General features: G+C 38.4%; 3 protein-coding genes across 3 annotated transcripts; 1 reads left to right on the top strand and 2 right to left on the bottom strand.

The window, feature by feature from the left end:
- The first annotated feature begins 583 nt into the window (after nucleotides 1-583).
- LOC131689348 (origin recognition complex subunit 5) lies at nucleotides 584-2,163 on the top strand. Its single transcript, XM_058974378.1, has 2 exons — nucleotides 584-1,300; nucleotides 1,359-2,163. The coding sequence occupies exons 1-2, from the start codon at nucleotides 675-677 to the stop codon at nucleotides 2,161-2,163; spliced, it is 1,431 nt and encodes a 476-aa protein (XP_058830361.1). The 5' UTR covers nucleotides 584-674.
- Nucleotides 2,164-2,172: 9 nt separating this feature from the next.
- Nucleotides 2,173-3,348, bottom strand: LOC131689395 (DNA polymerase subunit gamma-2, mitochondrial). Its single transcript, XM_058974461.1, has 2 exons — nucleotides 2,562-3,348; nucleotides 2,173-2,496 (listed from the first exon to the last, which is right to left on the bottom strand). The coding sequence occupies exons 1-2, from the start codon at nucleotides 3,346-3,348 to the stop codon at nucleotides 2,204-2,206; spliced, it is 1,080 nt and encodes a 359-aa protein (XP_058830444.1). The 3' UTR covers nucleotides 2,173-2,203.
- Nucleotides 3,349-3,352: 4 nt separating this feature from the next.
- On the bottom strand, nucleotides 3,353-4,047 carry LOC131689441 (glutamyl-tRNA(Gln) amidotransferase subunit C, mitochondrial). Its single transcript, XM_058974531.1, has 2 exons — nucleotides 3,673-4,047; nucleotides 3,353-3,617 (listed from the first exon to the last, which is right to left on the bottom strand). The coding sequence occupies exons 1-2, from the start codon at nucleotides 3,927-3,929 to the stop codon at nucleotides 3,353-3,355; spliced, it is 522 nt and encodes a 173-aa protein (XP_058830514.1). The 5' UTR covers nucleotides 3,930-4,047.
- Between the last annotated feature and the right edge of the window lie 8,023 nt (nucleotides 4,048-12,070).

Raw genomic sequence — 12,070 nt, 5'->3', positions numbered from 1 at the left:
GCAATTACACTACTAACGTCTCCTTTGGAGAGTTTTTGACATCTGTAATTCGGTCCAACTAACGAATCAAATTCGTTATTTGGACAGAGGTGTGGCCCAACTAGCGAATCACGACTGTACTATGTTTGCAGCAACTTCCTTAATAAAAAAAAATATACACGAACTTTAACCCATATAATCCAACGATTCCACATATTGTTTGAATTATACCCTGAACAGGTCGTTAGGCTCTTGGATCATAAGATGTTTATTAGAGTTTGCACGAGTTTGCACTCCCTCGCAACAACTTTGCGCTTTGTTTACCCTACGTCCTACGCTGATCCACTTTGTTCGACGTTTTTTTGAATATAGGGCTAGTTTTTTGTAGGGTTTAGACGTCTTACACGCAACATGAAATACATTATGAATTTCTATTTTGATGGAAAGAAATGCATTTAATTTCGCTGATTTTTCAAAATGCATCACATCAGAATAACTTTCTCGCGTTGGGACAAATGCGAGTTTCGCTCTCTTCAAAAATTGCGGCAGATTTTTATTTTTTACTCGGGTTTCAATGTCATCCACAATGTGGATGACGTTTCAACCAGCGCGCGCGAATGTTTGATTAGCTCAGGAATCTGTTTACAAACATCCATTAGCCAAGCGGACCGTTATGTCGTGATTCTCGGTTAAACATGAATGAAACAGTGCAAATTATTAGTGCCCAATACCCTTGCCGGGAATCGTTAATCCGCAAATTGTATCAGTACTACGGAACGGGTGACCCTTTCCCACCGGCAGTTTATTTGTACGGGCATACATCTACCGGCAAGAGTACGATATTGCGAGCCTTTCTACCGTTGCTAGAGTACACGAAATACGCCATCCTGAATGCGATCGAGTGCTACACCAACAAGATCCTATTCGAAACGATTATTAACCGACTGGAAGGCCACACGCTCAGTGTCGAAAATGGATACGCATCGCTGGTAAGTGCTGACAGCATGAAAGATTTCGTTGCTCAGTTGCAACGGCTTAGCAGCGAGTTCAGTTACGTGATTGTGATGGAGAATGCCGAACGAATACGGGATATGGACCATAATGTACTGCCGATGTTGCTTCAACTCCCGGAAGCCACCGGGTTAAACATTTCCGTTCTGCTGGTATCGGATTTGCCCTTCGAGAAGTACCACATAAGAACGGGGCTTCCGCCCGTTATCAAACTATTTGCCGCTGAGTATAGCAAAAATGAGATTTTGGTGATTTTGAAGAACGATTTTCGGAAAGTTCAAGATAAGCTTGAGGCGAGCATAGTGACAGGGTCGGTTTTAGCTCTGGCTTTTTGAAAATGAGTTTCCTATTAAAGTTTTTATTTACAGAAAAGGGACACCGCTTTCGGAGGAAGAAATTCAGAAAAGACTGAAAATTCTGTCGAATCTAACGCTGGACTTTTACGAAAACTATCTCAACATCTTTCTGAGTGTATTCTACAAAGTTTGTCGTGATCTGAAAGAGCTTCAGCTGGTTTCACTCGAGTGCTACCAAAAGTACTGCGAACCGGTGTTGGACGGCTCGATCGAACAGACTGATGTTCAAAAACTGTGGCGACATATTTCCAAAGCCATGAAAATAGCACTCGGAACCATCTATATGCGAATGGGTAACGTCAACCAGGACACAATCCGGCAAACGATAGATCATCAACCATCGGAAGCGTCAGAACAGCAGCAAACGATGAAACGACTAGCTCAAACATTGGAACTTCCATTCTACGCCAAGTACCTACTGATCGCGGCATACCTGGCGAGTCATAATGCTGCCAAGGAAGACAAACGGCTTTTTATGAAGAATCACGGGAAGCAGAAGAAACGAATGCAGTCGGTTATTGCCAAAGCGAAGGTTTCGGAAAAGATGGCCACCCAACTGGGACCGAAATCGTTTACCGTCGATCGGCTGCTGGCGATCTTTTACGCCATTCTGGATGACAAGGTAGGGCTGACCTGTAACCTTCTGGCACAGATTTCCACCCTAATTCACTTGAAATTTCTGATCTTCGCCTCGGGCGAAGGCTCGGTAATGGAAGGAAGCGCCCGATTGCAGTGCACCGTCGGGATGGATTTCATCGTGCACATTGGTAAGATGTGTGGTTTCAACGTCCGGCAGTATTTGTGCGATTTCTTCTAATCTAATTAGTTTCGTTTAAAGTCAACTGTAATTTATTTCACTAATTGGTTATAATTCGTAATAAATAGTGCGGCAAATCGGAAATGTGAATGGTTTCGCTGATGGTTGTATCCCGGGATCGTAGCTGGAGTAGTCCCGCCTGCAGGCTTTGGTCGCGGAGTACTAGACTAAAGGGGACACCAATTGAGTCCAGGTGGTTTAGCTGCTTGGTGAGAGTGCGTTCGCTGGATCCGTTTGTTGGAGAGGTGCAATCCAGGGCGGTGACATTCGCTCGTCGCAATACGTTGGCTAGATGACTGGCAAGATCTCGCAGCTCTTCCAGTCGGGAAGCACCTTTGTAGCGATGAATGGATAAGAAAGACAATATTTTTTAGCAAATAAGACTCGATTTTAATTACCTTCCACCACGCAAACGATCCCACACTTGTACGGAGCCAGTTTTCGATGTATTCGAACACTACTGAGACCGCCACTTTCAATTGCATCCATTATCACTTCCAACGTGGCGAGTTCTACACACTGCTCAATCCGGATTACGTCTGGGGTAATCTTTCGACTGTTAGTACGACCAATTTTAGCTTGAAACCCTGCTAGTTCTTCCTGCATTGTTGCACTGGGAATCAGCTCCAGCTGTTCCAATGTCAATTCCTCTCCTCCCAGTTGTGCCCGAATGGAGGTGGTTTGTATTCGACTTTCAGCATCCTGACGCGTATCGGAAATTGAATACCTGCCCGGATCACATGCGAATCGCATCCACCAAATTTTGCGTTGTCGCTGTACTTTATACATATATTCCCGACTCACCGAGGGATTAACGAAATACGAACGTGTAAGGAATGATCCCGTCGGGAGTGCAAGCTGAAATGATTCGCTTAGCGAAATTTTCTCATTACGAAAAGGTTTTTCCAGAGCAATACCAAACGGCAGGTTGGTAGAAAATGACTCCTTCACGAACTGTAAATTTTCCCGCAGTGAAACGCCGCAGCTTCCTTCATACACCACCGTTTCGGTATCACTCCGTTTAAACTCCTCCCGTAGATTATTTCGAAGCATTCTTCCAATCGGAGTCAGTTGAAAGTTACCAATTACACCGTTGTTCAAGTCTAAAGCTACAAATTTACTATTTCTACAAGCTTCCAGCAGCTGCTGGAAGCCTATCCCCTTTCCGGTAATTAGTTTCGCCATCCTCCTAATGTTTAGTGTTTGGAATATCCCCGCTTGGATCCTGCTGATCGAGTGGGATATTACCCGGTGGTGCTACAAAGTATTCTTCCTCGGTTATTCGAGCGTTTGCCAGCACATCCGATTGAATGTTTCCGTCCGAAACCACGTCTTCCCGCAGACTTAGTTTCTGATTCTCCAGTACGGTGTAGAAAGGTTCTACTCCTTCCGTGTCGATGGCAAGAATACGGGAAGCGAATTCAATTGAATCCTCTAGTGTTTTGTGAGCTTCTCTGTAAGATTAATCCTGATTATCAGCTAATTTGTTCGTTTAAGCGTCATACTAACTTGCTATCGAGATCGACTAGGGATAGCCGTTCCAGCAGCTGAACCGTTTGTTCGTCTACCTCGATCCGGATGGGGGCGGTTCCGTTTGTTAGACCAGAAACATGTGGTGCCTGCGGAACTTTGGTTGGATACTTTAATTTTCTTTGGTTGTTCGATGTTGCCGTGTGTTGTGACGATGGTAGATTAACAGCTTTGGAATACCGTTTCGGCAGTGAGCCAGTAATTCCAAGGGATAGGCGAAGCAGAACCCTAAACATGACACACGATCACTTGCACTGTTACAGCTGTAAATGTATGAAATAATCGCGATCGAAGTGTCGTAACTTTATTGATAATTTCAATTTCACATGCTTTTGTTATTGTTAGTGTATCCTCGACCGAACAAAAACAACTGAGTTCTCATATAATATATCCACCATCGAGGTGAGTTCGCAGATGTCACTCTTGCACGGAAAATATTATATTCCATTTTTTAATTTTTTTTTTTATAAAAAAGATCAACATAAAACCAAATAAAATTAAACAAAAAAATATTGCTCCTCGATCAACTATTTTAGTATTTCACTCATATTGTACTAAACATGCCGGAAATCGGGGTAGATTGGTACGTTGATAATTGGTTAATTAGGGCAAGTCATCCTCACAAGGACAGATTTGCGAAGACACCATATTGAGCCAGCGAAAACGTCAAATTATTTGGCCAACCAAATTGCTCGTTTTGTCATAAACGAATGAAAGGTTTCTAGTTTGTCTTTTTTCTTCGCAGGTATAGCAAATCAAGCCTATTTATGACACTTTCCGATTTAACTGGATCTAAGCCCGGATAGAATTTTACAATAGCATTTACCCTACAAACAATCATAAAACAATAAATATTATAGTTATTACTGTTTCAACATTGTTCGATGCCAAGTTCTCACAGTAGATTTACAATAAAATTTCATGTAACAATAAATTTCACTGTTCAGCAAAAAGCTGATACAGTGCATTCACCAATGTGCCACGGTGTGCCACGATGTGCCATGGTGTTCAGTAAAACAAAAGCAATGGTTGCTATGATTATTCAACTACACTTTGTTGATAGTTTTCGAGTTGTCAGAAGTGTGCTTCAGTGTGCCACACATTGTGGTAACGAGTGAAATGATCGTGTATTACTGTGAATCGTAATCTTATATCGTGTTTTCATAGGTGATACAGTGTGCATAGCACATTGTTCTAAGCGACTCACCCCTTGGCATTCACATTAAATTTTACTGTTTTCGAGAAAAAAATGTATGGAGAAAAATTGATTTTTTTAATGTTAAGATACATAACCACCCCCCTTTTTCACTGTAAAAGTCTATTTTACATTGAAATTTACTGTAAAAACGTTAAAGTTTATTGTTTTTGTATTGTAGCATAACACTAAAACTTACTGTAAATTATTGTAAAATTACTGTACTGTCACAGTGAAAATCATGGTTTTGTTACTGTACATTTCTATTCGGGAGGCCTCAATAGGCGGTCATCAATGAAAACGAAATCAAGTTTTTAACGCTACCGTTTACGCAATTTGCATGAAAATCGGAGCATTGTAAGTGATTGTCATGAAGATTTTCCAAACGGGGATAAAAAAATCGCTTTTCTCTTTTTCAAAGATGGCTTTCTCACAATGTCAAAATCGCCTATAATCTGTAGTGCGTAATGTACAGTCGTGATTCGCTGGTTGGACACTTTTTAACTGGACCGCTTTTTAGTTGGACCTCCGCTAGTTGGACCATTGTCCAACTAAAAAGCATCTGAATGTCAAAATTTTATGTCAAATTTACTTTGACAATCAATGTGACAATTATTAGATATGTGAATAGATGCATTTACACTGCCAACATCTCCTTTGGAGTTTTTGACATTTGTCAGTCGGTCCAACTAGCGAATCAAATTCGTTAGTTGAACAAGGCTGTGGCCCAACCAGTGAATCACGACTATACACAAGGCATTTCAATAGGTACTCTGTCAGCCGACGTTTATAGTCGCTGTATTGCTTCTTTAGACGAACCTTTGTGCAATATTTTTTCATGAATCGTTTGAACAAGGCGAATTTCCGGTGATACCAGTCGTTTATGTCCTACGTTTGCAGCTTGATTCTTGTGTTTCTTATCAATTTACGAACAAATCTAGAGTCCTTCTAGACAGTAACGTGGAACCCTCGATGTCCGATCTATCTACGGCTGCAGCCGTCTTCAACAGCTAATTATGAGCATTAAAATATGCCAAGCTATAACTTTCCACCGCATGTTCAGTCCGATACATTACGACTACCAAATCGACGGGCAAAGGTTTACTAGAGTTGATTGCGTCAGCGACCTAGGCGTTTTGAGGGATGCGAAGCTAACATTCAATCAGCATCGCTCAGTCTTAATTTCGAAAGCAAACCGACATTGGCTTCATTGTATGAAAGCGCAGTACTGTTTGCTGGTTCATCCACTCCATGAAAATGCTTCTTTGATTTGGAGTCCCCATCAGCTTACATGAAGCTTGCGAATTGATCGGGAGCAGACGAGATTTATTCGAATCGCACTACGAGACCTTCCTTGGCAGATTCCATTCGTGCTTCCGCCGTATCCTGCTCGATGTCGCTTGATCTATCTCGACACACTAGAATACCACAGAAAGCTTCAGCAAGTAGCATTTGTAGCAAAGCTACTCAACACGGCAATTGACTCTGAAGATCCAGTCTCTTCTTGATTTTCGTGCCATGAAACGTTCTATACGCTCATCTGGCTTACTACAACCGTACGACGTTTGGATTCGACGAGCTAACAACAGCAGATATGCGAACTTTTTCCATAGTCGAGAATCTGTTCGAGTTTGGTGAACCGCCGCACAAATTCGCGCAGAAAGTTTCACGGTCTGCAATTTTATAACTATGCTTCTGCTGTTCATGGAAGCCAATCACGACTGTAGAACATATGGGCGACACACTTGAAAATTATTTATTTTGTATTTGAATATCATCGGTGATTGTGTAAGTGTTACATGCTGCATATGATTCTAATGTGCATAATCATTTTTAAAATTTAGGTCATTTTTCACATGAAACCTATGTGATTTTTTGGCTCAGTGTAGTTTCTTGCAGAGTTTTAACGTCTTACACGCAACCCAAAATACATTCTAAATTTTTATTTCGATGGAAAGAAAATGCGTTTAATTTATTTGACTTTTAAAATGTATCACTAGTTATCTATTCCTAGATTGGAAACGATTAAACCGCTACCCCTAATCAACATCTTATCATTCAAGAGCCTAACGACCTGTTCAGGGTATCATCCAAACAATATGTGGAATCGTTGGACTATATGGGTTAATGTTCGTGTATAATATTTGTTTTTATTAGGGACACAAGTACTAAAAAATAAAAAGGACTACAGGTCGTGATTCGCTGGCTGGACACTTTTTAACTGGACTGCTTTTTAGTTGGACCTCCGCTAGTTGGACCATTGTCCAACTAAAAAGCATCAGAATGTCAAAATCTTATGTCAAATTTACTTTGACAATCAATCTGACAATATTTTGAGATTTGAACAGATGCATTTACACTGCCAACATCTCCTTTGGAGAATTTTTGACATTTGTCAGTCGGTCCAACTAGCGAATCAAATTCGTTAGTGGTACAAGACTGTGGCCCAACCAGCGAATCACGACTGTAGGGTAACCAACCAATTTTGGACCCCTAGAGGAAGTGAAATTACGTGAACGTCAAAAAATATTTGCTTGCCTATGTTTTTTAATGACATACATGCACGAGTCTGCTCCAAAATTACTGTTCTTGAAAGAAAACTGTCAATGGATGTTTTATACATTGACATAAACTCGAAAATGGCATTTCTTCACAGCATGAATTTTTCACATTTCGGACCCTTCCACACTAATTTGGACAGTGTTCCAAGCATATTTTGGACACACTGAATGTGACTGAATATATTTTGGAAACAGTGAAGTTTTTTCTACTTAACTGACCTACTGACTCGTTCTCTTTGCAGTATATTTAATGCATGAAAGAAGAACATAAGCAAATCAGTGACTGCCAATCAAAAATGGTACATGAATCTTTATATGGAAGGCTGACTGCATGAAGTATTTTTTTAGTTCTATCATTATGAGAAATAGAAAAAACTTTCGGTACAATTAGATTACTGCAGATTTAACAAAGTAGCATTAAATGTTATGCAATAGAGTTAACAATAATATATTTCGTGTAACAATTTATCTGTAGCAGTATTATGGAGTAACATCCTGAAGTGTTCAAAGTTCATCAGGTATCTTCTTGTACTAAATATTAATTTTTAATTCTTTTATTTACGAGGTGGTTTCTTGTTATTCTTTCTAAGCTCAGTTTTACTTTGTTTCTCTTCCTTTACTTTCCGTTTTTCTTCAGTTTTTGCCTTGTGGTATTCAACTGTTCGGCGTAATGTTAAAACAGCAGGACTACGTCGCTTGAATCGTGATGTTCCTGTTCGTGTGAATATTTCAGGCAATTCTAGGAATTCAGCAAGCACACTCTTATTATCATTATTTACACTGCTGGTCAATAAAATAGGTGTGAGATAAAAATACATGAAATTTTGAGTTTTCTCTAAAAATATTTTTATATTCAAATATTTTATAGTTAGGCACAGTCATGATAATGAAAAAGAACACTTTTATTTGTAAATTAAATGTTATGCTTTATCGTAACTCTTTCTTTTCCATGAAATCCAAAAAAGTACCTGGTCAATGAAATAGGTGTATTGTAATCCATTGCAATAAAAATTTTCAAATCCAATGATTTTTAGGCTTCAACATTTTTAACAACTAGTAACCTGTGTAAACTCCCTTATTCAACCAAATTTTATCCATTTGTCTTGGCATTGAGTCATTCAAACGCTGATAAGTTTCCGTTGATATAGGGTAGCATTCCTTTTAAGCTACTTCCTACAAACGATCCCTATTTGTGAAATTTCGATCGAATAACTTCTTTTTAAGTACATTCCGTAAATTTTCTACGGGATTGATGACAGGAGATTGGCATGGTCCGAAATTATAGTCACTTTACTATCCCGAAATCATTCCTTTACATACTTCGATGTGTGTTTTTGGTCAATATCTTGCTGAAACTGTCATGTAAAGGCACGTTATCTTTGGCATAGGACTGCATGACATCCTTCAGGATGTCCATCCTTTAGCCTTGCATTCGAATCTTGCCATTATAGTGGCGTTGCGAAGAATAGGACCTGCGCAATTCCACGAGAAGCAAGCTCCAAACCTCATTGTTCTCGCCTCCGTGCTTTACCATATTTTGCGTGTGTCGCAGATCAAACTGTTTGCACTTTGGACGTTTAACGTTTCGTTGTGCATCGGAGGAAAACAGGTTTACCTTTGATTCGTCCCTCCGAAGGATATGTCGCCATTTTATGATTCCTTCTGAACCAGGCCCATTAACGCTGTTGAAAAGCAAATTGCATTTTTCTTCAAAGGCTTTGGCTTCGAAATAGTGGAACCTTCCTAGTAATTCTTTCTGGAAGATTGAAATTTTACGGCCTACAGCGAACTGTTCTCGGACCTGCCACTTTTCCAATTTGTGCTGAATTGGTTTTGGATGACGCGAATGGGTCAGATTTCGCTAAAATTGCAATACGATGGTCAGCTGCTGTAGATGTTTTCTTGGGTTTTTTGCGTGTTTCCTTTTTTCGAAGGTTTTAAGGCCTTTGTAACGAAGTTTTCGGAACGCCGCAGTGTATTCGCGATTTATTTATACGTCTTATCTTCTTGAACAAAATTTCTTAGCAAAACTCGTTCCACTTGAGTACAGTGAGATGCTCGACCCATTCTATAACAAATCTTTGACTTATTCAACATTTGAATACATTTATTAACACGCAGAATTCAAACTTCACCAAATAAAACGTATAATGGAATTATGCAAAGTAATAACACGTTAATATATTTTACACACCTATTATATTGACCACACGAAAAAGCCTGCGGTAGTCTTGTTTTGCATCTTGACAAAGATTGCAAATATAATCTGTGCCAACAACCCACTAGTAACTTGACAGATCCCAAGGCTTCTGTGTGCGGTAGGTGTGATTGAGACTGATGCAACTTGGTATGCGTAATTGAGAGAAAAACAAAATAATCTACCACACACCTATTTTATTGGCCAGCAGTGTAGCTGTGATATGTCTCTTAGACTTGTCAACATATAGCTTGTCGAATTCAACAAATTCCAACTACAAATGTTATTCCACATGGATTTCAGAAATCTCCTCTTTGGTCATATTATGGTCTTCAATGAAATGTTCCTCAATCGTTTGATTTTCGACATCCATTGGTTTGAACATTTTTAAATAATTTGACCAAAAAGAGCAGGCGACCTACCGTTACGAAATTTTTCACTTTTTGATTATTCTAAGTCGATGAACAAATAGCTGTCAAGAAATAAAATCCAGGGGTGTCCAAAATAAGTTGATATCAATTTTTTAAGACATATTGTGGACACCATTTATTTAAGATTTTTTAGATAAAACATTACGAAGAAACCTTTTCAAACACGTAACATGCATAATACCAAATCAGGCAAACTAATTAAATCGATAAAAAATATTATAATTGTACATTTAAATCCTATTTGAAAATGTATCATTTCCACCGGTTCCTCTTGGCTATCGTTGAAACATGAAACGTTTTCGGTAATATTTCTGAAAACTGTGGATTCTGTTAAATTTTAAACAATTCTCGAGTACTTTTTCAAATGGACGTAAGTAACATTGAGAGCCTCTCTTTGTTTACTTTCTCTTTCGTTTATTACGACGTCATTACAACACTTTGTACTAATTTTCCAGTACATATCGAAAGCCGACGGTTTTTTACTACAATATTATGCAAAGAGTAGAGTAGTAAATGTTGAAATGGCCGAGTAATGAACAGAAGAGAAAGACCTCAAAGAGAATCTCTCATTGTTACTTACGTCCATTTGAAAAAGTACTCGAGAATTAGAGATGAATTAATGATATTGAAACTTAATAGACAACCCAAGGAATGTAAGTGCTGCATCAAACCAAACAAATGCAGAGAAACTTGGCAGTGTAGGAGGCAAATACATTAAAAGGGTCCAAAATATGTAGGGGTCCAAATTAGGTTGGTTACCCTAATTGTGCAAATTTTGATACCGATTAATAATGAATTCCACTTGTTTTGAAGTGATGCTGCTTCTTTAGTTAATAACTTTTCTCAGCGAATTTTCACTAACTTACAGTGTGCCACGAAAGTGTTCAGTAAAACAATATCTTTAGAAATATATAGTTTTCTCATTAATTAGTTGATGTGATTTTTTAAGAATTTATTCTCAATGTTTACCGATTTTCCATGCTAATTGGGTCATTAAATGAGAAAAAAAAGTCGTTTTTTATTACTTACATCGATAAAGCTGATTTTCGTGATGGCAACAATATTTTTTTCCAACTCAGGAAACGTGAAAATAATATTAAAATTTAAAATAAAGGAATATGTTGACAGTCTGGATTTGACACTATAGGAAGGGTTTGACATATCGAATTTCACGACAAATGATGCCCTGTCAGAAAAAAATAAGGCATGTTTTCTCGGTTTTTCCACAGGGTTATTTTTATTTGACATAAACACCATACATTGCATACAGTTTTTTTATTTTGGGTGTTGTCCTGATAGGCCAGATGTAAACAACCGCTGTTTTCCTATGTATGGTTGCCAAGTTTACATTAGATTTATTTTAAAAAACAAAAAAATCGTTTTTACGTATTACAACGAAATTTTTTTTGAAATCATGTTATATTATGTATATTGGACCTAAAATTTATCGAATGGAACGGAAAACTATATATAGCTTAATGACCCAATTTCCATATAAACTTTCAAATTTTTGGAGGATCCGTAGACACAATTGATCGGTACCAAAATTTGCACAATTACTAAGGGCCATAAAAGCAATCAGTAGATCCTGGTGGAGCTAATAGTCAAAAATTGAACCAGTCTAATGTCCATACATAGTTTATAATTTGCGAACCATAATATTTCTAGTTTTCAACTATTTTTCAACCACATTCATTTCATCATAGTCAAGCGAAACAGTGTTTCATCAATATAGAAAAAAATATGATAAAATGTAGTAAATTTTAGGAAACGATTTCCGGGAAAAGTAAAGTTTAGAAAATTTCCATCATCAAAAATGGTGCACAATAGAATTATTTCATAGGAATCCGATTCGTCTCCATGCGTTACCCCTAGATTTGACCCTGATTGTTCAGGGCACTCAACTCAAGAAATCAAAAACAGCAACACAAATGAGTACCAGTGAACTGTCAAAAACATAATCACCACACCGCACACACAGCCAGAGCGAGAT

Source organism: Topomyia yanbarensis, chromosome 1 (assembly GCF_030247195.1).
Source record: "Topomyia yanbarensis strain Yona2022 chromosome 1, ASM3024719v1, whole genome shotgun sequence".
NCBI classification, from domain to species: Eukaryota; Metazoa; Arthropoda; class Insecta; order Diptera; family Culicidae; genus Topomyia; species Topomyia yanbarensis.
The sequence above is the reverse complement of the archived record's forward strand: the minus strand, read 5'-3'. Positions and strand labels throughout refer to the sequence as shown.

Bases quoted from the DNA above. Each gene is read 5' to 3' on its own strand.
- LOC131689395 (XM_058974461.1), bottom strand. From the start codon at position 3,348: ATGGCGAAACTAATTACCGGAAAGGGGATAGGCTTCCAGCAGCTGCTG. The intron at 2,497-2,561 runs GTAATTAAAATC...ATCGCTACAAAG, and splicing joins GATCGTTTGCGTGGTGGAAG to GTGCTTCCCGACTGGAAGAG.
- LOC131689348 (XM_058974378.1), top strand. From the start codon at position 675: ATGAATGAAACAGTGCAAATTATTAGTGCCCAATACCCTTGCCGGGAA. The intron at 1,301-1,358 runs GTCGGTTTTAGC...TTTTATTTACAG, and splicing joins GAGGCGAGCATAGTGACAGG to AAAAGGGACACCGCTTTCGG.
- LOC131689441 (XM_058974531.1), bottom strand. From the start codon at position 3,929: ATGTTTAGGGTTCTGCTTCGCCTATCCCTTGGAATTACTGGCTCACTG. The intron at 3,618-3,672 runs GTTAGTATGACG...TTAATCTTACAG, and splicing joins CTAGTCGATCTCGATAGCAA to AGAAGCTCACAAAACACTAG.